This window comes from Dermacentor albipictus, unplaced genomic scaffold (genome assembly GCF_038994185.2).
Source record: "Dermacentor albipictus isolate Rhodes 1998 colony unplaced genomic scaffold, USDA_Dalb.pri_finalv2 scaffold_19, whole genome shotgun sequence".
NCBI classification, from domain to species: domain Eukaryota; kingdom Metazoa; phylum Arthropoda; class Arachnida; order Ixodida; family Ixodidae; genus Dermacentor; species Dermacentor albipictus.
This window is the reverse complement of record NW_027225573.1, coordinates 3,202,886-3,230,168: the sequence shown is the minus strand read 5'-3', so window position 1 is coordinate 3,230,168 and position 27,283 is coordinate 3,202,886. Positions and strand designations below refer to the sequence as shown.

At 47.3% G+C, this 27,283-nt stretch overlaps 1 protein-coding gene across 3 annotated transcripts; it reads left to right on the top strand.

Annotated features, from left to right (window-relative positions):
• Positions 1-477: 477 nt before the first annotated feature.
• LOC139052142 (uncharacterized) lies at positions 478-27,235 on the top strand. Of its 3 annotated transcripts, XR_011509731.1 has the most exons (4): positions 480-1,170; positions 2,820-2,929; positions 26,970-27,010; positions 27,068-27,235. XR_011509731.1 is itself a non-coding variant. In XM_070529231.1 (3 exons), exons 1-3 carry the CDS (start codon positions 770-772, stop codon positions 27,226-27,228), a joined length of 672 nt encoding a protein of 223 aa, XP_070385332.1. In that variant the 5' UTR covers positions 478-769; the 3' UTR covers positions 27,229-27,235. The 3 variants fall into 3 exon arrangements, 1 of the variants encoding a protein (XP_070385332.1); XM_070529231.1 differs by lacking the exon at positions 26,970-27,010 and having other exon boundaries at positions 478-1,170; XR_011509730.1 differs by having other exon boundaries at positions 483-1,170; positions 26,970-27,235.
• Positions 27,236-27,283: the final 48 nt, after the last annotated feature.

Genomic DNA, 27,283 nt, shown 5'->3' with positions numbered 1-27,283 from the left:
TCGGTTGCTCTATTGCCTTAATTACCTTCCCCGTGGCCGAGGCTCTTTCCTCTTAGCCGCGTACTACTGTAGAAGAGACGAGGATGCCACGGCAGTACAGAATATGTTGGCCGCTCTTGTTTGAGAACACCCGCGAACTCCCGCTGATCAGGATTGCACCCTTTACGGACACACAATTTCGCCGCCGCATGCTCTGTGCACAGCTGTTGATCAGTTCATTGTGGACGAACGACAAACGAGACCACGAAGAATACCTGGCGTGTGACTGCATGAAAAAGATGTGACAGCGAATAGATATAGGGACAGATGTCCCTTGTATATTTACAAATCAACATACTTCCGACGCATATCGTAGGAATTTTCTTGTGCTATACATAAACAGCAGTAAAGCTTCCTCGCCAGCGCCGATTCCCCATTGTCAGACAGAGTCACCTTGCAACGTCGCGGGCGTTCTCGCATTGGCGAGTAACTGGCGTCCGATTTAAGTTCTGACTACATTGCATCAACTTGCTCAACTCCTGGCCAAGTTCACTGCGTCACTATTCGCAAAGTGACGTCACGTAACTGAGCATATCACTTTTCTTCGGGCCAATTTCTGGGAACATATCATCATTCGCGGCGGCAGCGCCACCGCAGAACGCGCTGACACATCGAGCGCATCGAGGAAAGGGCAGTACACTGCTTAAGGCGTCGAGCGCTCCTCTCCGTAACAGCTTGTGCTGCAGCGTGTTCACACTTCAGCGCTCCGCTTCGTGCTCCCGAAGTGCTCATGGAAACGGCAATGATCGAGAGGGGGGCGTCACCGAGGCGTCTTCTGTGGGCGTCCATTAGCAGGGCTGCAGAGCGCGCGCGTTCGCCGCCTTTGGATGATTCCGACCTCTTTGAGGAAGAGACGGAAAGCCTCCCACGTTACCTTAAGGGACTTCCAGGCTGCCGGAATCACAAGAAGAGCACTATTACGCCGCTAGCACAATCTCCAAGAAACATCGTGTGGCCGTGTCTGACGTCTGTGCCCAACGTCATCGCCGAAATGGTGACGGCGGCTCACAATAAGCTGTTACTGGAGACCCTGATGTTTCGTACATGTCAAAATGGAATCGACTACAGCAATGGGAACGCCGAGACCATCATCGGCAGCGATGGCCTTATGTCGGCTAGTGTGCACGCAAGGTATGCTCTTATCTCAAATGTCTGTTTAGCTGTTCCTTTCGCTGTGATATTCCTGCTTGAGCATTGGGCGTGTTCGGACTGCTTGGGACGACAAATTAAAGTTCACTAGAAAGCTTTCAATGAACGCTGAAAGGATGAAAGGGCGGACGATGCACTACTATTGCCTTCAGTTCGAGGTATCAACTAGACACTCTAATTGGAACGCTTCTCAATGGCTTGCTTTGTATCTTTTAGAGCGAAGCTGTTAGCGACTCGATAGTCGGCGTTTTTCGTGTCAGGGTCCGTTAGTAAAAAATCCGATGGATGCCTAAGCTTGTTTAAGAGTGGAACGCGACAGCACTGAAAGATCCCCGAATGCTTCTCGCGCTTCCCGGCTACTGCAGCTTCTGTAACCGTAATGTTTACGGTGAAACACTGGCGAGGAACGCTGTGCACGAAGGCAAATTTTCTGTTAGAAACGCCGCCTCTTGCGTGAGCCGATCCCGGAGGTTGTGCATAGGCGCGCCAAAAATTAAATCATTTACGGGTTGCCGATATTGTTCCGCGCTTTTAATATGTCTGCCTGTCTGATTTAACGCAAAGGCATGCGCTGTCGGTGTTTTCTTTCATGACATTTGTTGTGGACTGTCATTCTCAAAATTTAGAGAAACAACTTCGTCGAGAGTAAGACAACGTATGAGCGACTTTAGTGGTGTAAAGCTGTGGCAATATAACCCGCATATTCCGCATTTCTTATAGCAAGGCGTGGCATACACATACACCCAAATATCTACGGAAATTTTCCCTCACGGGCGAGTCGGCCGACGCCGGATTTTCTGCAACATGAGACGCTTGTAACGCTGTCGCGTGAAAACGTGGCCCTATCCCGGCGGCAGTGCCGGGAAGGAGCAGCGGTTCGTGCCCCCCTAAGGCAGAGGCTTGAAGCTCTCGGCAAAGTGAAGCGAAAAGTGAATGCATTATATGGAATCACGCATAGCACATAACACCATTCGTTTCAACAAATAACAAGCATCCAAACCACATAATTGATAAGGCACTCCTGATAATAACGAGCATGAAGTGCTCCCCGCATGCGTTTCCCTGTATATATTACTGTTATGCAAGCTGCCACCGCGACCGCAGCTTGCGACGTGCTGGGTGACGTCTCTAGCCTTTCGTCCATAAGAAAACCAGCCTAGCAACTGATTTCATTCTTGTTGTAACACCGCTGTGGGGTACGCAACGTACATATGCGACTCCCGAGCAGCAGCGTGAATATGAGTGTTAAAGGGAAAAAAACGCAATACGACCAGCAGCGGCCTGATGCCGAAATTACAATTACTACCCTTACTTTAAAACAAAGCATTGTGCACCCCCTCAGCAGTTCTAGTGGTTTTCAGCAGCTTCGCTGGACATCATTTTCGCAGGGCTGGGATGGCGATTCAGTTCACGTCCGTACTCGTACTCTCGCCATCCCTTGCTATTCCATTTACTGGTGCCACTGAGGTCTTCGATGACAGTTATTGCTTTAGGAAGGTAACAATAACCGCATTACACCTATGAATAATCAAATGAAGGGAACAATATGCACCAATCCTCAATACACCAGACCGTCAGTTCCCATGAAACGTTCATTTTGGTGAACGAAAATGCTTTCCTCCTTCCTGCAGTTCCCGCTGCCTTCACGTGCAACTTCACGGGATGGAGGTGCTGCAGCGCTACTTCGTCTCCGTGGACGTTCAGATTTACGAAGAGACAAATGGCTCGTCTGACGACGTCTGTGAGTTCGAGAGGGCGTCTCATTCCTGTTCAAATTGTAATTTTTTTGTCTACAGCCCTAGAACCATTGTGGCAAAAAATTCCCTGCGGCCAACGTAAATGTCGCGTTGTAGTGACGGTGAAGAAGGCAGCAAAGCTGATTTGCGAAACTAACGTCTTATTGGGCGAGCTTGCGTCCGCAAAAGCAGGCTGCGCTCAAAGAACGATAGCGGCGAACACAGTCGGCGATCTTCGAAAATCTTATCTGCCGTTCAAGCGCGTCGGCTTTTATACACGAGCCATCGAACGTTCCAGGGAAATCGCTGGTGCCCGCGTGTCCTCCAGAAAGTTCCACACCATTCGCGTCGCGCACACATGCCATCAGATTACGCAAGGTTCGGTGGCAACCAGGCAGCGGATAGAACCACTGATAACATTCCAGAAACTTCCGGTACATCAGGCGCGATCCGCACTGCGCGGTAGCGTTTGCTAGACGGTGAAAAGCGATCACCCGAAAAAAGATAAACTAGTCCACGTGTCAATGTCCCCTCCCAAAACGCATTGTCGCGATGTTACAAACATAACGGGAAAGCGAAACACAAAATGACACTTCTCAAAGAAACAGACGAAATATAAGTACACGTGTGAATAGCGTAAAAAAACACACAAGGCTCATGTTACGGGGGCTTGTCCACGCCAGCTTGGCTGTGACCCGGGCCTACAAGCAGTGGTGACTTACTGAGGCACACTATTCCGTCAATCTCGCAAACCCTTCGATGTGCTATGGTTGTGAGCAAGAAGCCCAGCATGAGTGAAGTGTTCCGTTAAAGCTAAATAGTGTAAAAGCGCTCGCAGGAAGAGGCTGCTGAATGCGCAAGTGGTATAGCTTGGGCACCTCGCATGCGGCTGAGAAGCTTTTGAACGTGGCGCTCAAGAGGAGGGCGGACAAAGCAAGGCCGAGCGCGAAGAATGGATAAAGCAAGGGCATTTCAATTTACAGGGAACTGTGGAGCAGGGTATAAGCCATAACTGCCGTCAGTATGAAATATCATTCGGAGAGGTCCTATGGATTTTTTTATCCGCCATTGCTGAAGTCGTGCCTATAATTGGAGCATTCTGCTATAAGTGAAGTAGGCATTTTCTACTGTCGCGAACGCTTTTTTTTCGTATCCAGCTTTTCTGGACATGAGGGTTTAGTTCGCGTGAGTGCCACCACGTGGCGTACTAACCTTAAACTTCCCGCGGTGACGCGTGATGACGTCAACCAAACAAAATAAAAAAAATAAAAGCTATCTTCGCATTGAACTTCGCCACAATGCTTGTCCCGCCGGTGTTATCAGTGTTCTTGATCAAGCGCATTCGCTCGTCGCCTAGAAATTACGAGCGTTTAGTCACGACGAGCAATGTTGATTCTGGGCTTTTAATGCGGTTCTTTTTTTCTTCTTTTTTTCTTTTCCTTTTCTTCTTTTTTTTCATTCTACGGAGTAAAGAAGCTAGCCTAATCGTCAGAAGTACTTCGGGGCAGCCTTTCTTCAGTCGGCACACATTCGAATTAACGAGCTTTCACTATAATATTTATTATCTAAGCCTAAATGACAGCGATATAGGCGAGGTGAGTTACGGTAGCTAGTTGGCTTGAACTAACGACGCTCTTCACGCAGCACTTTCGTCTTATGCGTGTTTGCGAACGGGAATGAAAGACAGGAGGGTAACACGGCTTCCTCAAATTAAACATTCGGAATAACCCTTTGGCGGTTGGACATATGTCGAGGGTGCCCAATACGAACAATCTGCAAGTCTGTATCACCTTGCAAAGGGGAACTCAGCTGAAACGTTGTCAAACGGATAGGCTTTTAATTATCGTAAGTAGATCTTTATTGAAATTCCTTACCATGAAGTAAGTGAAAGCCGACTAATAAGCATTTAAATTTTCTGTGTTATTAAAACATCCTGTTAGTAAAAGGTTGCTGTGCTTTACAGCCCCCTAAATTAAAACGTAAGTTATGGAAAATAAATTGGTGCGGTAAATTTGTAAACGCAGACGCAAGAAAAGGCCTAGTCCATTCCCCAGTATTCTCTCCCAGTTGAAAATGACAACAGAGGTTGTGTTCAGTACTACAGAAATTTCTGTTGTACAACAGGATTTTTCTGTAGTAACTACAGATTCCTGATGGAGCGACAGACTTTTCTGATGTACAACAGACATTTGTTGTTGCTACTACAGAAGTACAGTCTGTCGTATGTCTGTTGTTACAACAGAAAGCTGAAGCTCTACAACAGATTTTTGTAGTACTACAGAAATTTCTGTTGTACAACAGGATTTTTCTGTAGTAACTACAGATTCCTGATGGAGCGACAGACTTTTCTGATGTACAACAGACATTTGTTGTTGCTACTACAGAAGTACAGTCTGTCGTATGTCTGTTGTTACAACAGAAAGCTGAAGCTCTACAACAGATTTTTGTAGTACTACAGAAAAAATTGTCATCACTACAGGCACCCTGTTGTCCCAACAGAAATGTTCCTGAAGTAACCCGAAAAACTTCTGTAGTGCTACAGAGAGCTGTTGAAATACTACAGAAACCTATTGTGGCAACAGGCCCCCAATTGTCACAACAGAAAGTGTTCCTGAAGTAATGCGACCAACTTCTGTTGTACTACAGAAAAATGTTGTTGTACGACAGAAGCCTATCATTGCAACAGGCCCCCAGTTGTCATAACAGAAGTGTTCCTGAAGTAATGGACAAACTTCTGTTGTACTACAGAGAACTGTTCCACAACGGAAACCTATCGCCGCAACATGTTCCCAATGATGACAACAGAAGTGCTCTGAAATTGTGTGATGCGACAAGCTTCTGTAGTGCCCGGTTGAAAAAGACAAAAGGAATTCCTGTCGCAACTACAGAAATTCTGTTGTACGACAGAAGTTGTTGACATTTCTTAATTGGGAGACATTTCTGACATTACGACAGAAATTCTGATTTCGCAACAGAAGCATTCTGTCGCGACAACAAGAGTTCTGAAGTCGGAACAACAGCTTTATATCCTGACAGCGACTCCGACGTTACGACACCAATTCTGACGTCGCAGCAGAAACATTCGGTCGCGACGGCCAAGAGTTCCGAAGTCGCAACAGAAGCGCTTTCCGTCGCGGTCCTTTAAAATTGTATGTTTTCGCATTGGTGGTGTACACTGTACTTTTCTCTAGCGCGGTATTCAATCGCGCTTCTCTGAAGCCGGCAATGCTGATGGCACCGACACCGGTAATAAAGTCGACGTGGCGAATAGTTATAATTGTGCCGTGACGACGCGGCACCAGCAACGCCCTACCGGCCTCCTCAAAATCGGCCGCTGATCAAAATCATACCATCTGCGGGAATGGCTGCGTATCCGTTTTTTTTGGTAAGATGTGGCACACAGGCCTGTGGACTTACATGTGCTGTTACACTGACACATTAGTTAATTTCCCAGGAATATTTCACAAGCTTATGCGAAGCGGAAAAGAAGATTTGGGTTGTTCCACAAAGTTGCGTGAAAAGCTGTCTCGCTCGGGTCTCATTAATCTGGCACAGTGCTGCCGTGAGAAGCCAGTATGCTGTCAGAAAGAAATCTCATCCACGAATGTTCATGTAGCTATTTTTCATTGAACACACGAATTATATGCGCGCTCAAAAGTATAAAGAACGAGAGACAACTGTCGAAACTAGCAGTAATAACCCTAAAAGTCAACGTTGTCTATTTCTGAATTTCTTATTTAATAAGGATATCGTACATCAAAATCGATGTTCTAGCACTGCAAGATGTACCTGTCGATGGTACGAACACTCTTGCTCTTCTAGAGATGCGGCACTTGACGCGGTGGCCTACGACCAATGCACGACACAGATTATAATTAATAAGTCCCTCAGCGAGAAGCTGTCACTCAGATCTTCCCTTAGACAAGGGTGTCCACTAAGTCCATTGCTTTTTGCATTGTACCTCGAGCCTTTCTGTTTAGCAGTGATACGCAATGACAACGTCCGAGGATTTCGGCTACAGCTTTCTGAAGTCAAGGTACTGGCATACGCTGATGACATCGCAGTCTTCTGCGAGGATCGTGATAGCGTACTTGAAGCTGTACGTCTTGTAAAGAAGTACTGTGAACAATCTGGATCCCAGATCAATTGGCAAAAAAGCATCGGTATATGGCACGGTCATTGGGACATTATACCAGCTCACTTTGCAAACATCCGGTGGTCAACAACGCCAACTAAGTACTTGGGTGTGCCACTCGAGCACTATAATGATACCGCACAGTACTGGTCCGATGAAGCTGATAGAATGAGTGAAAAATCAAAGGGTTGGCTTGGCCGAGGTTTGTCAATGTTTGGACGTGCTTCTGTGTGCAATCTCTTTTTAGTAGCGAAAGTGTGGTATATTATGCAAGTGTTATCAATGTGTCGTTCAAGTGTGCAAAAACTGCACCGTGTTTTTGCCGTATTCATATGGGCTTCTAGTTGGGAGAGGATAAGCAGAACCAATTTGTTTCGTTCAGCTCGAAGTGGTGGGCTAGGTCTGTCGCATTTGTTTATTAGACAAATTGTGTCGCGTTTTATTTTTTTTCGGGATCAGAGAAATGATTTTCTACGCACAGTAATTCAAGTTCGTTTGGGAAAAGCACTGCCGCAATATGTTGTAACGATCAGTGATGTGAAGGGAGGAAGTATTAGGGGATATCTGCGCGAAGTGGTTGATTCACTTCGTATGTTGCGTGTGCGGTTTTCCATGAAATATCTATGCTCTGTGACAAGAAAAACACTGTATAAAGACTTAGTTGATACAGTGTTGCCAATACCATTGTACAGGTCTGTAAACTGGGGAGGGCAAGGAGATGATGTACTGAAACGGGTGAAAAAAATGCCAGTTAGACCCTCTCAAAAAACGTTTTTCTTTAAGCTACACACAAACACGCTACCCGTAAAAACATGGTTAGACGAAAAAGGAATATATGTGCCATGGACAGTAAACTGCTTACTTTGTAAAAAGCCAGAGACCATTGAACACGTTTTCATCGATTGCTGGGATCCAATATTTCATTGGGATGTCTTACAACGTACACTTAAAAAAGAACTACCGATTACACCTCTTGGTATTCGATATCTGCCAACCGATAACGAAGGAGGAGTTCCGTACGATATGTTTATGCTCCTTGGCCTCCACAGTCTGTGGAAAACGAGAATGGCAGTGCGACACTCGGATGTCGATACCCGTCCGGCGAGAATAAACTTCATCGAAAGTGTCGCGTATATTCGGCAAATATATCGTGCCCAGAGTGAGCCTCCCGAGTGGGTGGCTATTCTTGATGAACTGATCAAGCTGAAGCGATTTTAATATATAATGTTAGCCAAAGTGTGGTTGACATGTTTTAGCGTTTGAATGTGTTATTGATTTGTGCTGCAAACAGGCAATAAAGAAAAAAAAACAGGGGTGGTGCAGTGGTAAGATGCCGGGCTCGGAATCGTGTGGTCGCATGTTCGAATCCTGGGCGAAGACGTTTTTTTCTTTTAAATTTTTTATTACTTTTATGTTTTTCTTTTTTGTACTAACAAATTTACATAACCTTACGGACGTCTCTGTCAATTTTTAATTAAATATTAGAAATATTAAATAGAACTACACAACTTTCTACTACAGGACGTCATACTACAGACAACAGAACTACAGACAACAGAACTACAGACAACAGAACTACAGACAACAGAACTACAGACAACAGAACTACAGACAACAGAACTACAGACAACAGAACTACAGACAACAGAACTACAGACAACAGAACTACAGACAACAGAACTACAGACAACAGAACTACAGACAACAGAACTACAGACAACAGAACTACAGACAACAGAACTACAGACAACAGAACTACAGACAACAGAACTACAGACTACAGAACTACAGACTACAGAACTACAGACTACAGAACTACAGACTACAGAACTACAGACTACAGAACTACAGACTACAGAACTACAGACTACAGAACTACAGACTACAGAACTACAGAACTACAGACTACAGAACTACAGACTACAGAACTACAGACTACAGAACTACAGACTACAGAACTACAGACTACAGAACTACAGACTACAGAACTACAGACTACAGAACTACAGACTACAGAACTACAGACTACAGAACTACAGGCAACAGAACTACAGGCAACAGAACTACAGGCAACAGAACTACAGGCAACAGAACTACAGGCAACAGAACTACAGGCAACAGAACTACAGGCAACAGAACTACAGGCAACAGAACTACAGGCAACAGAACTACAGGCAACAACGTCCCAAAATACGACAGACTCTTAAAATTTCCTGTTGTGTTTTTCAACTGGGCTCAATAAAGATGGAGCACCTCTATACTCTCTCGTTGTAGAAATGTCAAGTACAAAACACTTACAAAAGAGGCAGTCACGAATGTTACTCATAACATGAGCTTGCGCATATAACCGATGGCTGCGCGCAAAGTGGTTCCTCTGACTCCGATCTACGGATCAAGGCGTCGGTTCATCAGATTGGAATGCTCGTACATCGCAGCGCAATCTCGGGTCGGCAAATGTGATGGAGAATGTACGCGAGTATTCGCCAAGCGAACAAATTTCGACTAAATATGCTTCTGTAAGAGCAATGCGAACAAAAATTTTCCAAGTAAACACTCTTGGAAGACGTAACTGACGCAGAAAAAGCACATCTGTAAAGTCAAAGAACAGCACTTCACGAGAGGACACACACAGGGGGAGCCACACACAAACTGCGCTAACATTAAGCGCTGTTGTTTATGTGATATGAAGCAACTAGCCCGTCAGTCATTCCTTCCAAACCTGTAAAGTCAACCTGACCACATCTAGCCTTTTGTGATGCTGTCATCAATAGTATGGCCCCGTGAACATGTTCCCCATGGTCACATAGTCGCGTTCCATTTTTATTCACGCTGCTTTCTCGAAGGCAAGCATTTTAAAGTTTTAGTGTCAATACGGCAGTGAACGTGTGCCGCCGAAAGCTTGCTTGGTCGCGGAAGAGATGCATGACGGAATGATGGTGCAGATTTAGCGTGTCGTCGGCATCAAGACAGTGCACTGCCGCCGAGGGAAGGAAGATAACGAAAGTGAACAGCTTGGTAGCTGCTCACGGAGCCTTGCCAATGGTGGCGGTGCCATCATGACGAAATCTGAGGCGGCGATATTGACGGCTGAGGCGATTTTTTTTTCTTTTATTCCTTTTTTTTTACAACGAAGTCGTTAAGAGTATGCTTTAACTCGGGCCCAACTCCAACGTGGCCTATTCACATAGATGTAAAACGCCGAAACGATTTTTTGAGATAACCCCTGGGCCGATTTTAATAAATGTTGCTGGAATCGGGAGAGAAAGGTAAATTCTAGTGACTATTAGAAGCGGAATTTCTATTTAGGGCTTGAATTCTGGTAACAGATTTTCAAAAATTCGAAAGTGAGAAAGATACAGAAGCAAGAAGTTTACAAATTAATAACTCCGCATCAAGAACTAATATCGCGGTTATGTAAACAGAATCCTTTAGACAATTCAAAGCGGACAAATCCAATATGCCGATTTATATCTTATGTGAAGTCGTTACATTGTGAACAAGGATTTCGGAAAAGCTGTATGTCCACATTACTAATCTTTTTTAGATTCATGCGTAATATATCAATTTTGTCCGCTTAGATGTGCTGTTAGATGCAATGTACAGAATTGTGATATCAGTTTTGATTGCCGAAAGACAGTTGTAAAGTTGGTTTCGTTTTCCGAGAATTTGTGATTTTTGCCAATTTTGAATAAACAAGCGATGACCTAAATAAAAAATTCTAAACCAACAGTCACTAGATTTTAAGTATTTCTTTTAAGTGCAACAAACCTTGTAAAATTTGATGCAGTGGTTGTGGAGAAAAACGAATTCTCCTTTTACATGTATTTACATAGGACCACCAGAGCTAAAGGTTCCTCTTAAGGGCTACTTTCCCCACTATCGCGTCCGCGTATAGAGCAAAATCCCGAAGATAGCGTAATACCGGCCTGACCCGCAGCAGAGGTGCAGCAAGCGTTCAGCTCTCCCCATACGTGGGCTGATCCCGAACGTAACGCCGCCATGCCAGGCCGACCAGCGGCGGAGGTGAAGCAGGCATTAAGCACTTCCCATACGTGGGCCGATCCCTAAGACAGTGCAACGCGGTGCCGACATACGGTGGAGGTGCAGTTCGCCATTAAGGGGCCCACATACACAGCTTTGCTGGTCATCTTTCTCCACAGAGTGGGAGGGCACTGAGATTTTTTACTTATCAAACATAAGGTCATCGACGGCGAAACCAGGGACACGAAAGCCGTCCTCGGGCTCCACCTAGAAAGCACCTTCGACAAAGTTACGCACTCTGCCATCCTCGCGCAGGTATCGCATCTAAACCTAGGCGAGAGGTCGTACGAATATTTCAAAGGCTTCCTCACCGGCAGATGGCGGAGCTCAGACCCGGCGACCTGAAGACGGACGAGAAGACATTAGGGAGCCAGGGCACTTCCCAAGGCTCCGTCATCTCACCCATGCTATTTAATCTTGTTATGATTCAAGTTGCCAAAAGACTATGCCAGCTTGAAGGACTGAAGCACACGATATACGCGGACGACATTACGCTGTGGGTGGACGGGGGCAGTGATGACCGGACAAAATCCACGCCACACACGGCACTCGACACGATCGAAGAAAGCTTGGAAGGTACGGGACTGCGTTGCTCCCCAAGTAAGTTGGGGCTCCTGCTTTACCAACCGATCAAAACGCACAGAATCAAGAAGCAATGGAAACACGAAAAGATCAAGATCCGCACCAGGGATGGTAACACAATACCGACGGTCAGCAAGATCAGAGTCCTGGGCATGACAATCGAAGCGCTCGGCTGGAACGGAGACACCATCACGCCCATCATGTGTAAGGCGTCCAATACCAGCAGACTGCTCAAGCGCGTTACCACCAAGAAGGGAGTCATGAAGGAGGAAAAGTTCATCAGGCTTATACACTCCTTCGAACTCTGCCAGTGTACTTGGCAGCCTTCCACAAGTGGGTGAAAAGCGAAAAGAACAAGCTAGACATCCTAATCCGGAGGGCTTACTGGACACCCCTCGGTCTACCTGAAACTACCAACACGAAACGTCTCCCCCAGCTGGGCATACACAACACGCTCGACGAGATCATCGAAGCGCAAAGAGCCGCTCAGTTGGAAAGATTGTCATCAACAAAGGCCGGCAGAAAGATCCTGTGCAGTCTAGGCATCGGTTATCACGAACAGCAGGGACCTAAATGCCCCGTCCCCGACCACGTACGATGAAACGTGCGGGTTGACCCCTTGCCGAAGAACATGCACCCGGAATTCAACGAAGGCAGAAGACGCGCTATAGCCAAGGCACTGACGGACCTGCACGCGGAAGACACCGGTGCCAGATACGTGGATGCAGCCGAATATGCCGGCCGCAACAGCTTCGCGATCGCGGTGGTCGACTCCGTCCGGGCGACTGCCAGCACATCGAGCAAGCAAGTGGAGGAAGCAGAATAGCCATCGCCCCGGCCATCGTAGCCCGAGAATGCCACATGATCCTCAGCGACTCCAGACAGGTGGTGAAGAACTACACCAAAGGAACAATTGCCTCAACGTCGGCACGCGTCCTGCTCCGTCAGGCATACTGCGACAAGAGGACTCGAATCAAGTGGTTCTTGGAGCACGCAGGACAAGCATCGGAGAAGCATGCCACTCGCAACGAAACGGCACACGCCCGAGCGCGAGGATTAACCGACCGCGCCCAAGGCAATGGCTGCCCGCTGTGTTTCAGCGCCAAAGACCGGATGACCACCTATAACGAACTTACCAAGACTTTCGGCTGGCCCGTAGACTTCCCCCGCCGCCCTGCAAAGGGCTCAGCAGGTCGCAGGCCGTGCTGTTCAGGTAACTACAAACGAGAACACTTCCAAGCCCGGCGCTATTGCATAGGATGTACCCAGAATCGCACCCCCATGACAAATGCACAGCGTGCTGCAGGGAGAAGGCCACATTCGAGCACATGCTATGGGATTGCTCCAAACATCCAAGCCAAGCTAACTCAGGACATATACCGCCGCAGCTTGAGGAAGCAACGTGGAGCGAAAACCAAGAAAAACTACAGGCCGTCCAGCAGGTCATCGAGGCGATGGCTATGCAGGAGCCTGGCGAGCCGGAAACGGCGAGCGGGGATCCTCGCAGAGCACCCGCTGTAAGAGTTGGCAGTCGTAGCTGTAGGGAAGACCTTGTGGCGACAGGACTAGGCGAGCAGGATTTATTCACATATTAACATTTTAAGCAAGATACATTGGCAGTTTAGCGCGACTCACTAGTACATTTGCTCACTAGTACATTACTAGTACATTTGTAGCATGAAACCGAGCACTCAGCTCCCGACAACGAGCACGCTCTAGCAGCCGGTAAACGCTGCTTATAAGCTCTCCGCTCGACGTCATAGTTCGACGTCATAGTTCGACGTCATAGTTCGACGTCATAGTTCGACGTCATAGTTCGACGTCATAGTTCGACGTCATAGTTCGACGTCATAGTTCGACGTCATAGTTCGACGTCATAGTTCGACGTCATAGTTCGACGTCATAGTTCGACGTCATAGTTCGACGTCATAGTTCGACGTCATAGTTCGACGTCCCCGTGAACCAGCCCTTCTGGCGGAGGGCTCGCAAACAGGTGCCGCACACACGCACAGGGGAAAAGGGTCCAGAGCCGACGTCAGAGGGCTTCGTAGAACTCTGCTTTGTCTCGGGTGGCGCAGCCGAGTACCACATTCCTGAGTTGACTGCGCGCCACGTGGCTGCCGGTAATCCGCAGTTCTCTGAACTGCGCCCCGTCTGGTGGGATTGGAACGCGTGCTGCGGGCTGAAAGCTGGCACGTTGCCACCCCGTACGGCCATTCCTAACACCACCACGGTAACGACGTAGGCCACGTCCGAAGCGCACCTTCGCGCTTTACTGCAGGCTCAATAAACGTTTTCCGAATCTAATCCAATTACTTATCCGCGTTTTCCTGCATGCGTGTGCGATAGAAACAAGAAGCAGGTATGCATAGAAAATCTGAGGTGGCGGCGGCAGGTCGTAGCGCAGAAGTTAGCATGCCCAGCCCCTCCACGTACTTACATCTGCATTGACATGGGTTCGTGGTAGTGATAGCGACCACAGCTCTACTTTTTTTTGCGCGCGCTAGCCATTGTGAAACTAAGGATGTAGTTAGCATGCCCAGCCACTTAATGCAAATTGCAGCAGTTCCGAGTGGTTGAACCCCGCTGGGGCTGATTGTGAAGAAAGCTACCTTTCTCTGCCCACTCTCGCGATGGTAAAGCTAAAATGAGGAGGAGGTCTGACGGACGCAACGTTGATGGCCACCATAACAGAATGGATGGATGACCTGCGGAAAGGACGAAGCACACCAAGTTTTTAGCACTTGGCCTAGAGTAAAGCGCTACAATGGCTAGTATGGCCTCATGGAGATGATAGACCGAACTGCTTCTCACTGCTTACACTGGACTGATGGTAAGAAAATACTCCGTTCGCAGACACCACGCTACACTGAAATTAGCAAAACAAAATCAGTTTATAAACTGATAGTGTCAATTATCTGGTGTCCTTATTGTGCGTGTGAAAGGCATAAAGGTCCTCGCAATGAAATAGTAGTATCTTTGTTTTTGCTGCAGTTGCACACAAACAAAATACATTGAAGTGATCGGACAGCGATCTACCAACAGAGAAGACCAACCCGCAAATTAAAAAGAATTGCTGGTTTCAGATCTTCCAATGTACTTTGCGCTCAGCTACTATCTGTAATATTTTTTTTTCTTTTTGAGCTCTTATGAAGAGGAAAACTCCCCATTACTACAATATCAACAACAGTACACAAAATAGACTGGCTTTGAAGCTGTGACCACGCACCGCACTTTTGTACATTCAGCACATGTAGTATTGGGGCAACGCGTTTGAGCAAAATGATTAGGTTTTCGGTGAAAACGCTGCGACAGGCGGGAAGAAATTGTTGTCATGCCCGGTCGAAATAATACCATCTGAAATCTTATTTACCTAACATATTTCTTGAGAAATCACTATAACCCTTTATACGTTTGCTTCGTATGAGTTATGTACTAGCTTGCCTCGTCAATCTTAAAAATGTATTGTCTTTGTGGGAGAAGGCTTTCGTGAAAAACGGCCCAACATAACAGTAAAACATCCAGCATGGTTTCTATCCAGATGATTGACGAAATTCTGCACTAAGAACGTGTCGACTAGCGTGCGATTGAAAGTTGAATTATGATCGTTGTAAGCTTGTGTTGCGCCTAGCACGAGCGAGTAGTGTTAGCGATGACATTGGTGTGAAAATGGTCAGCTCGGTCTGCGATTTGTTTTTGTGGATCTCCACATTGAACGTCGCAGTCGTCACGATGAGAGCACTCCCGTGACATCATTAGCTCAGTGGGCTGGGAAGACTCGAGTGGTAGCTCACCTTGAGGGATATAGGAAACAATTATTGATGTACGTACTTTGCGATGATGAAAAATATGCAGAAACACCACTGGTGCTGTCTAACTATTCGTAAACAGGCCCCCAAATTTCAATTGGCCCACCCCAAACATTAGGTAGGCCCACCCCAAAATTTCAAGTTGGCACACCTTCAAATTTAAATTGGCCCACCCTCAAGTTTTAAGTCAGCCTCGCCCAATTTTCTTTTTGACCAGCCTTAAACTTCAAGTTGGCTCAACCCCGTATTTTAATTGGGCCACCCCTAATTTTCAAGTTGGTCCACAGATGAATTTCCATAAATCTTCCTCCAAATTTCGAGCCGACGCACCCCAAAATTTAGGTTGGCCCGCACCCATATTGCCCCCAAATTCAGATTGGCCGACCCCGAGATTGCTCCGACATTTAGGTAGGACCAATCCCATATCACCCCCAAATACAGACTCGCCCGCCTCCACAACACCACCAAATTTAGATTGGCCCACTCCAATACCACCCGAAAATCTAGGTTGGCCCATCCCCATATCAGCCCCCAATTAACGCTGGCCCACCCCTCAATCACCTCAAATTTAGGATGGCCCACCGCAAATCACCCACCAAATAAGGTTAGTCCACCCGTATTTTACCATCCAATTCAGCTTGGCCCAGCCGCGCATCACCCCCATGGTTAGGGTAGCCCGTCCCCATGTCAGCCCCAAATTTAGGTTGGCCCACCCCCATATCATCCCCAAATCCAGGTTCGCCCACCCCCCATATCAGCCCCAAACTTAGCCTAGCCCACCCCTCTATCACCTCAAATTTAGAATGGCCCACCGCCAATCACTCCCACATTTAGGATAGCCCACCCCCGTAGCACCCCCGATTCAGCTTCGCCCAGCCCCACATCATCCCCAAGGTTAGGGTGGCCCACCCCTCATATTCCTCCCAAATTTAGGTTCTCCCACCCCCCTATCCTCCCCAAATCCAGGATGGCCCACCCCCCATATTCCCTCAAACTTCGGCTTACCCACCCCTATATCACCTCAAATTTAGGTTGAGCCACCCCCATATGCGCCTCACATTCAGCTTGGCTCACTACCATTTCACCCCAAATTTAGGTTGGGCCACTCCCATATCACTACCACATTCAACTTGACCAATCCCTGTATCACGGCAAAATTTATACTGACGCCACTTCCAAATTCAAGTTGGACACCCCGCCCCTTTATATAAAGACCTATGTATTCATATGGGAAATGCGTCAAGTTTTTTGGCGTTACAGACACGATTTCGCACGATTTTGCTACCAGATCACTGGGGCACTCACCCAAGAATGCTTCGCATTAAAAGCAACTGCACCGAACGAGCGACGCCATATGTTGATCCTAAATACTGACAGCTAGCCAAGCTAGCTTCTCTGTAGTGCGACCGGGGCAGACACAGCACGGGACATTTATTCAAATTGTTTTTTACGGCCACACCTACGGATTCATACCACTTGGCTGTAGGGAACACATTACCAGTAGCTATTAATCCACACGCTGCACATCTTCTCCTATTTGGTGCATTTCTTAATTGGATGAATCTTTAAAAATAATTAACGTTCGGGCAGCGACTCAGCTTAGCAGACACTTTGTTCCGCACGATTGTTGCATAGGAATGGCACTGGCCACCGGGTGACATTGTGGCCCAGGTGAACCTCATTCGCTCGGAGCATGTGCCATTAAGGACAGGGGAAAGTCGAAGAAAACGCACCTTCCAGAAGGACGCAATAAGAATGGCCATTTTGTTCTCCCAGGTTCCACGCTACAAAGCACGAAAGTTTTTTTTTTCTTTTTTTTTGCATAGCACAAAGCTTTGCGCAAGCTTCTAGTTATGACGTCCAATGAATAAAACCTTCATAAATGCGATGACTTAACAAATGAACACGACATTGCTGTGTTTTAGGAAGGAAAAATAGAAAACATATTTCAAGAGAACGACTGGAGAACCAGAACCAAAAGCAAATCATGAGTTTTGTGTTTCTTCCATCTGGTGGGAGACTATAAAACTAAGTCCTATGCGGCTGTAAAAAAAAAAACTGCGCCGCTGAAAAACCAGAACCGAAAGCAAATGTTGGGTTTTGTGTTTCTGCCATCTAGTGAGACTACAAAACTAGGTCCTATGCGGAAAAAAAAAAGTCCGAAGCGAAAATCAAACCACGGCCACCGCGAAGTGTGACTAAAGGTGCGCGCAATTCTACCGCTCGGCCACGGCTTCCGACGGTTCGCGCAATGGTACAAACATCTTTTTATAGATACTACGTGAATTTTCACGACAGTGTTACAGAAAACGCTTTTGGGAACAGTGTTACGCCATGTGTGGAGACTCGAGCTAGGCATCAATCGAAAGCTGAGTCTCCGGACTACATACGCTGCACTGTGTACTACGATAGAAGCCGTAGTGTAATCACAGCCACGGTTCTTGCCTCGAAAATGGAGTACAAATTTTCGTCGTTTCCATAGGCTTCCATTGCTAAATCTTTAGCCGCTGTGGGAACAAAATTCTTACGTGCCATAGAGTGATCACTGCATTTGGATCGTGTGGATTGTCTTCCAGAACATGTCTGTCCCCTGCGTTTTTCGACAATCGACCTGCAGCTTTTGTTGTTCGCGAAAAACCCGCTCGTTCCATTGAAAACGCGCTAGCTTCGTGCCGGGGCCGCTTGGGGCGCTAGTTGGTACGTGTCCAGGAAAGCTGAATATTGGGGTCCGGCAGGCAGCCCTCGCGGAAGACGGCGTTGTAGGCGGACAGGAGATGCCGGCGGTGGTCGTCGTCCAGGTTTCGGAGCATTTGGTGTGTGACACCATCTGCTCCGGGGACGCTGCGGCGCCTCCTGCGGCGCACCGACATACCTTCAGAGGCAAAGTTCTGATTGGTGCTGCAGAAGTCGCGGAGTGCGGTAGTGCTCTGCAAAGCGGCAACGGGGACGCCAAAGCTAGAACCCGGACCAGTCCGCGGGTCGGGGCTCACCGAGGCCTGCGCGTGCCAGCGGTGTATAATATCGGCTGTCCGCTATCCCACACAGCCAATTTTTGTTGCAAACACCCCTGGCACGCTTCGACCCCCGCGGCCCCAACCCACACGCCACCCTGCTTCCAGCTTTAATCCCCCCGCTGCAACCCCTTCGGTGCCCTGGAGATCCTGCGCCGCCTGCTTTATATAACCTCAGGTGCTCTCCTGAGGCCTCCGTTTGCCGGTTACATGTGCCCTCCTGGAGCAGTGCTCTGTACAAAATCCAATCTAGCATCGCGACGAAAAAAAAAAGCGACCGGCGACTTATACAACACCAGTCAGAACCTTGCCTCTTCAGGCAGCGATCAACAAATGGGGCGTCCGTGCCCACTGTCTCACCGCGCGGGCGACCAGCGGCGGAGCGTAAACAAACTCCACCGCACTCCACAATGCCGGCATGTCTAGGGGACAAACGCATGAAACCTCCTCTGTAGTGCCTAGGCAGAGTCATACATTCAAGGAGCAAAGGCCCCCAGACATGGAGGAAGGAAACTTCCTCCATGCCCCCAAATTTTCTCTCACGCACGCTCTTACTCGCGTCTGCGCACAAACGACTGACGATCCCACAAATGAACATCTCGCGATTTTTTTCGCCCTCTGCAGCGATTCCATGGAACTTGAGAGTTCCCGGGACCAACCGAAAACACTCTTGTGCAAGCATGATGCCGCTCTTGCTGATGTCAAGGTTTGACCTTGACGGCGTAACGGACATTTTGTTACGACGGCTTGCGCAAAAAAGGATTACCGTAGTCTAATGTGAAAGTGTATCTACACATAAAACCATATAAAAATGGCTATATGTTGCAACAATTTTTTTTTTGCTCTGTTTGTGTTTGGCTACATTTGGGCTACAATGTTTCTTGCTTTGGGCTACGCCACCACCCGGTAACTCTGTGTGCGGGTCGTGCGTGTCGTGGGTAGAGTGTACTAGACAATGGTCCACTCTAATGTCGTCCGCGTTGCGCGTTTTTGTTTGTCGACTGTGAATCGTGTCCTGCAGAGCGAGAGGCCGCCCTCTCTTCCGCTGTTATTTCGCGCGCTTGCTCGCGTGCTCGATGTACCACTCCGTTTCAAGCAACAGCAGTGAGCTGGCAGTTTCAACTGTGCATTTCGCAGGCGTTTCATTTACCGCTTTCATATGCAGCAATAAATCACGACGGAATACCTTAACCGCGAACCAGTTCTGGGGAGCCGGAAGGTGCAGGAAGGTTCACGCACGGGAAAATTGTCCTCTACCCCGCTATCCGCCGATGTGGCTGGGTGGCTATGGCGTTGTGCTGATTAGTACGAGGTCGAGTGTTCGATTCAGGACAGTGGCTCCCGCATTTCGATGTGTGCGATGTGAAAAAACACCCGTGTACTTAGATTTAGGTGCACGTTGAAAGATCCGCACGGGGGGCCAGAATTACTCCGGAGTCCCCAATACGACGTGCCTCATGATCAGAACGTGGTTCGGGCTCGTAAAACGTGACAATTTATTTCAATCCACCCGACTGTGAAAATATGCTAAAGAGGAAACCCAAATAACCCTATGAGTTAAAAAAGCTTCGAAGTTCAAGAAAAATTCATTCTGATTCTTCGTAGTGCCATGCTATAGCCGGGTGGATGGTAATATTCCCCTTCATGAAGAACTTACGTCCACATTGCATAGTTGCGTACAGTTAGTATGCCCCTATTTATTGTGCCTGTCCTTCGACTTGTCGATTAATTCACCCTCGCCTGCACTGCAATCTGCTAGTCTCTCGGTTAGCGCAGATGGTATAGAACGACCACCTCCGAAACGCGTAGGCCTCGCGTTCGATCCCTGAATCCGGATGAATTTTTCTTCAACTGCGAAGCTTTTTTTTTCATGCAATCCATACATACAAATCCATACAAACCTGTATGGATTTCTCTTGCAGCTTCGTACTAAATTGCGGTCGACACCAATTTTCCTTTTCTGAATACCTGCATGTTGTTTACTTTTCAATATCTCTGAAGCCCACCGGCTTGTTAATATAAGACCACACAATATTCAATGGTTGCACTATATTTCTAGAGGTGTAACAACTAAGCTGTTGCGGCACCTTATACAGGTGTTACATATACGAACACACTAAAGTCGCTTGGTGTATCTAAAGAAGGGTTTAGAAGCTTTTAGGAACTTCGTGTTTTCTGCGTGTCTAAACGTAGGCTGTGCGTCTAAACATAGGCTAACTGCCTCAAATATACCAGTGTACATTCTATGTTCGTTATGCAGTGTATATATTGTATGTGTCGTAACAACTCACTGCTGGTGTTACCAGAGTCTGTTTTGTTAAACGCATTCAGAACGACGAACTCGGGAAGCTTTTTTAGGTGTCGTTGTGGAAAAGCGCATGAAATGCGAAACAGCATGTTAAAGGTACGCTGACTGTCGGCGTTTACGAATAAAACCAGCCGCAGTCAAAACGAACTCATAAGAAGCCACAAAATGAGCCGGCTACAATGTTGAATGATTTCGCATCGGAGCTTCAACAACCAAGCGCGTGTTATCGTTTCCAGGCGAGGGCTCGCACACAACGCCTCGCAACCAGTCTTCCATCTTTGTGCATCAGGGGCTGACAACAGGAATGAATGAATTAATGAAACTTTATTTGCAACGGACAGGAGGGAAACGCCGGTGTCAGAGTGATCTCAATGATCGACACCCTTTGGCAGTTATGTAGCTAAAACGTGTCAGGCATATCGTTCAGCGCTGGAAACACAGGGACGCAATAAGATGAAAAAGAAGAAACGGTCGCTGGCACATGCAATGTCTCGGTCGTGTGTTCCGTTGAGTACGTTATGCTAGCTATGTGCGGTTCCCAGCTGTTCTGGAAATCCTTTGGATATTAACTGACGTCATTTAGTCGTGCTGGTCCTATTTGCGGTGTGTTTTGTATCATTCCGTCGTGACATCAGCTCTATTGTGCGTTTTCGCCGATGTCTTTCTACTGCAATGGCGTCGCTTTTGTTCTCGATGCATCCGTGTATAACAATCGTCCGAATAACATTTTTTTTGGTAATTGAAATACTTTGCACTTAGTTTTTCGTCGACAATGACTGCATTTTTCCATGCGTTAACGGCCACAATTATTAATAGTTGGGCTCTTCTGCCCTGCCAGTTTTCGTCATCTTTATTTTCTGGAACGAAGGGCCTGCTTGTCTTTATGGTTAACGTAGCCCGAAACGACCGAAGGGTGTGCATTCAAAGAAGAGGCGCTTGCCGTAACCGAGGACCACACTGAAGTTGCCCTATTTTCCGTCCTTTTGTTCTTGCATGGGTTAAAGCGTTGCGTGCTTGGGCGCGCGTATATATAATCGCAAGCGAATAAAGGTTTTGAATCAGTTGCTGATCGTCTGGCACCGAGTCACGTCCATTACAGTTGGCGACAACGTACCTTGCGTAAACATTACGTAGACCATTTTGTTACATCAAAAACGGCGACATTCTACGTATAAAAAAAGGCGGACGTGAGCTCTGTGTTTCAAATATAGAGAGCCATCCACTATTTCACGTGGAGGGCAATTGAACACGTGAAGGGCTAAAAATAAACACGTGGAGAGTATAAAGAAACGACCCTACCCACTCTCACCGGCAGTTACATAATATTACTATAGGTAACGCTGCTTGAACATTATTCATAGGTAAATCGTAAAAACACACAGGTTTTTAATGCGTAGCTGATCGTCTGGCTCAGAGTCACGTCCATCACATTTGGTAACAAGGTAGGCAGCGGGCCGGCGCAGGCCTGTCCAATGCGTGCGGGGCATTGCCTGTCAGCGGCTTCGAGGCGTCCGTCTCGGGTACAAGCGCGTCATCGGACGAGTACATAGAGAGACTGGAAATGTTTTGCGAAACCAACAAGCTTCAAAGCACGTAGAAAAGCGGGCGGTTTTGCTCAGCTCCTGCGGAGTTGAAGCGTACAGTTTTATCGTGGCGCTGGTCAAACCCGCAAGGCCGACAGCTGCAACCTACGATAGTATCAAGAAAGCGATCCGCGAACACATGCATTCGCAGCCGTCGGTACTAGGCAGATTATTTTTTTTTATTTTAAAAGCGTAACCAAGCTCATGGTGACAGCGTCGGAGACTACGTGACACCGCTGAGAAAACTGGCTGAAAACTGCGGTTCTGGAGAGACCGTTTGATGAGAAAACGTTTCGTCTTCGGCTTCAGCAACGAGGCGGCGCAACAACGCTTACTGGCAGAAGGGAACGTAACATTCGCTGTGGCGTAGGGCTTGGCTCTGACAGCGGTAGCAACTCAGAGACAGCAACGAGAAATCAGGATGCAGAGCCACATTGAGGCGAGCTGCACGGGCGACGCGATCGTCCACGAAACTCGCTCAAGGGAACCGGCTTCGTCCACAGAAGCCACCTGCTACCGATGAAACGGTACGCATAGTTCTAAACCTTGCAAGTTTAGCAATGCGGCATGTCACTACTCCAAGAAAACAGGCCATATCGCCAGAGCTTGTCTCTTCGGAAAGTAATCGCAGTCAACTCAAAAGCAAACTGCTGCACAGAAGCGAGGAAAAAAATAACTACCAAGAATGCAAAACCAGGCAAGTAGACCGCTTCACGAAGTAGAACGGGTTTATTCCGGTTACGAAGTTCGCGAGCTAGCAAAGTTTATCGACATTGTACAAATTCAAGGAAAAGAAGTGTAGATGAAAGTAGACTTATGGGGGGCGTCACACTCGCTCGTCAATCAAGAAACGTTTCGAGTGATTCAAGGCAGCGCAGGCAATATTCCATTTCAGAGTACGGAAACGTAGCTTGTTACTTGGACGAAACAGTCACTTGAGATGCTGCGAAAGGCAATAGGAGAAGTGCGCGTCAAAGAAAAGTGTGCGAAATTGCCTTTAGTACTACTGAGCAAACAAAGGCGGGAAGAAGTCTGCTGGGATGGTGGTTTAAGGCCTTAGGAATCAAAGTTCAAGAAATAAATAATTGCTGATTATGCCGTAATCAAGAGTAGCTTTAAACATGAAATGCCTACCGGCAAAGCAGATTTGTTGGAGATTATATCCTAGCCACAATCCTGAAATGGCTATAGTGCATGGTCGCAACGGCACACCGCGCCTCACCATGGCGTACGAACCTGTCTCGAACTGAATCTCATTGCAAGTGTCGTCTCAGCAAAACAGCCATCCGTGGCGTGCAGGATGCTGCCGGCTTGGTCATGCAGCGTGGCGCCATCTGTCGAGCAGGCGCATAACCCGCACCGCGGAACTCATGGACCACTGGCGCTGAGCAGGCAACCCTGTTTCAGTACCTAAAGATGGAAGTCAAGTGTATGGTGCCATGCATCTGCATTTTGAATGTAGCCATTGGAAATAACAAAAAAATTGAGCGTACTATATGTTACAGCTTGAGTGATATTCTGATCAAAAATTAGAAAGAACATAACTATATTCTTTCTAACTTGTTTGGAAGTAACTAGCGCATGTAATGCGGCCCGGTACAAAGGGTTGAGAGCCACAGACCGCACTTTCTCAAGTTTTGACTGGTTGCCAGGATGATGTTGCTTGAGTTATTGGCTCAAGGTCACTTGAAGGTCGCCGAACACTGTGACTAAAAGCATTTCATGGTTAAAAGTGCAAGAGGGTTCCAAAATCGTTCAGCGCTTTGAAGAGGTGCTAGCGTGTCATCTGCTAGGCTGCACTCAAGATCCAGTGCAAATAGGTGGAAAAGACGAAGCACAACCGGCGTTTTTCAAGAGCAGAGCAGTGCCGTTCACGCTACGGGACTACGTGGCAGCAGAGATAGGCTAGTAAAACAAGGTGCGTGGGAACGAGTATAGTCCTCTACTTGGGCAAACCCCATTGTAATCGTGAGAAAGCGACATGTGTCCGCACGCTTCTGCGGCTATTATCGTAGCAAGGTGAACGAGGCTGTTCAAAGCAGCGCCTATCCCTTGCCCACAACCGAGGAGGGGCTTGCATCACAAGGGACAATCGAATTTTACAGCGGAGCTGTCATACGCTAGGTTCCGTGGGTTTGTGTGCGTAGGCAGAAAAAGATGGCTCCTGCTTTCACCTTGTTCTCGTTTTGCTCAGGGTCAAGATTGTGGGATAAAATTGAAGAAAGCTTGTTAAGACACGCTTGTATCTACTAAGAAAGAAATGTAACAAAAATTATGAGATATACAAAACGCATTGCCGTCTCATACGCACTATATCCCAGAAAATCAATTTTTTTCATTCAACAAGTTCTCTACTAGAATAATTTAAGTTCAAGCGCTACAGTTCGGTGAGCCAGGTTGCGGCTTACGATACTCTGGGCTGGCTTGCGTCGTCGTCGCTCTCAGAGTCAAAGTCCTACGAAAAGACAGAATGCTCAAACTTGCTGCTGCCCGATCCATCGATAAAATCCGCCGCAAACGCAGCGGAGCCCCACATCTGTGATCTTTCGAAGCGCGCGCCGCTTCCCGAGGCGGCCATTTTTACTTTCTGCTTTGACGGTCGCGAAACTTCGGAGTGCATTAAAAAAAAATTAACACCATGCAGGGAAAACGCGAACTGCTTAGAAAACAAAAATATAGTTATCCTCTTTCACGTCCTATGGCGCAGAGTGTCCGTGAGTGGCGCGGAAGTTCTCTAAAGCGGCGTTTCACACAATCGATAGCGGGCGGCCATTTTTGCTTGCTACTTTGACAATCTTGAAAACTTCGAAGCGCGTTCAAAAATATCCGCCTGGGGGAAAAAAGCGAACTGCTTAGAAACAAGAGCAGTTTTCCTCCTTCATGTCCGATAGCGAAGTGTTTCGGTGGGCGGCGCGGAAAGTCTCGAAACCGGTGTTTCCAACCATCGTTAGCGGGCTAACGAGGCCCAATGGGCGTGGTACGGAAAGAGTTATTCGCGAGAAGTGTCGAAACGTATTGTGATAAAAACAATATTGCATCAAAAAATAAGAGTGGCATAGGCACTGTTTAGTATAGATGATCTTATCTCACTTCGATTCCACCCGTGATTTGGGTAGGCCACGTGCGGTGAGGACTGCGTAAGCACAGCGCGCCTACAAAGAACACCATGCTGAACAGAAGCGGGTAACGTGCGCCGCGGCGGCGAGCGGCACTAATACGGACGAAAATGATGCCGCAAACGCAAAGCGTATGCACCTTTGGTTTGATGATCCCTGCCGACTCCACTTCTATCAGTAGTGAGGGTCATTTCAACATAGACGTGTCTCGGCGAGACGGAAAGTGGTTCGTTGCATTTCTCTTGGAAAGGTCCGGCATTCAATGTTAAACAAAGCTTAGTGTGCCCACAACGCGCCATCGGTCGTATATATTTTTTATTTATTATACCTCAAAGGCCCCAGAGATGGGGTATTACGTCATGGTTGGGCTTAGTTAAACAAAACAGTGATTCGAGAGCAGCCTTGCAGTGATGATCGTCGGAGGGGTGCGTGACGTCGGCAGACAGACCGTTTCCAGTCCCTTGCGGTTTTCACAAAAAATGATCGTAGATGGGAGGTATAGTCTGCGCCGGGGGAGTATACACGGCTTTTCTGTGGTTAATGCGGCTGGACTGATGATGAGCTGGTAATATAGCTGAAATCAGGAGCGGTGAAGGACAGAATTTGTGAAAAAGTCTAGAAATAAGACGTAGGGATTCTAGATTAGTAAGACCGGCACGGGTTTTTAGTTCAGACACGCTTGCATGATAAGAACATTCATAATAGCTAAACCGGGCGGCACATTTTTGAACTGATCCCAGTGTATTAGATAGCTTATGTTGATGAGGATCCTAGACAGAGCATGCACATTCTAACTTAGGGCGCACATATGTAACATAAGCTAATAATTTTACTGATGGGCGAGCAAGTCTTAGGTTCCGGCGAAGAAAACTGAGAGTTCGAATCGCGACATTGGCTAAGTTAATGACATGATGCAACCAAGTTAGGGTAGTTGAAAAGGTTATGCCGAGGTATTTAAATGAGTCAACGGATGAGATTTCGGAGCCGTATATAGTGTATTTCCCTGATTGGTGATGCTGCCAGCGATGGAAAGAAACTATTGCGGTATATGTGAGGTATATAGACCGCACATTGGCTAAGAACATTTCCAGTGTCGCCACAGTGGCTCACTGGCCGTATATCAACGCGATCCTAAAGCGATAGTCGTTTTGGTGACCGAATAATAATTACAAAAAAGCAACGAAATGAACGTTATAAATAAAAAAGGCATTGAGTATGCAATTTATTAAAACAACAAACAAGTCGTGCGAAAGCGAAATTCATCGTGATCTGCATATTTTATTCTCAATCAACTTTTTCATTATCGACATACTTATTATCATATAGATGGCGCCCCAGCTTACATTAGCGATAATTTTTAAGTATATGAATGCCACGTAGCTGAAGAGAACCAAAATAATGTTGTTTGCCGTCGCTTGGAGTTCCTGAACTTATATTTTTCATTCCGTCTACCCCGACAGAGCCACAGCGACGCTCCAGTACATGGTGTGGGAATGCACTGGTAGCGAGCACCAGGACTCCCCAACGAACGAGGTAGTGATAACAGTCTCTAACCCAGGGGCGCATTGGGAGGCGGCCCTGCTCAGCCACGACCTAGCTGATCAACGGAGAGCCGTCCGGCACGCCGAGGAAGCCGCCCGTGTCCAAGGACTCGAGCCCGTCACCCAGGCTGGTGTGCTTATGCCCCACCCCGCCCAAATCGTCGGACATTTAGAATAAAGTTTTCGCTCCGTCTAATTACGCAGCTGGTCTTCATTAATTAATCAACTTCTCA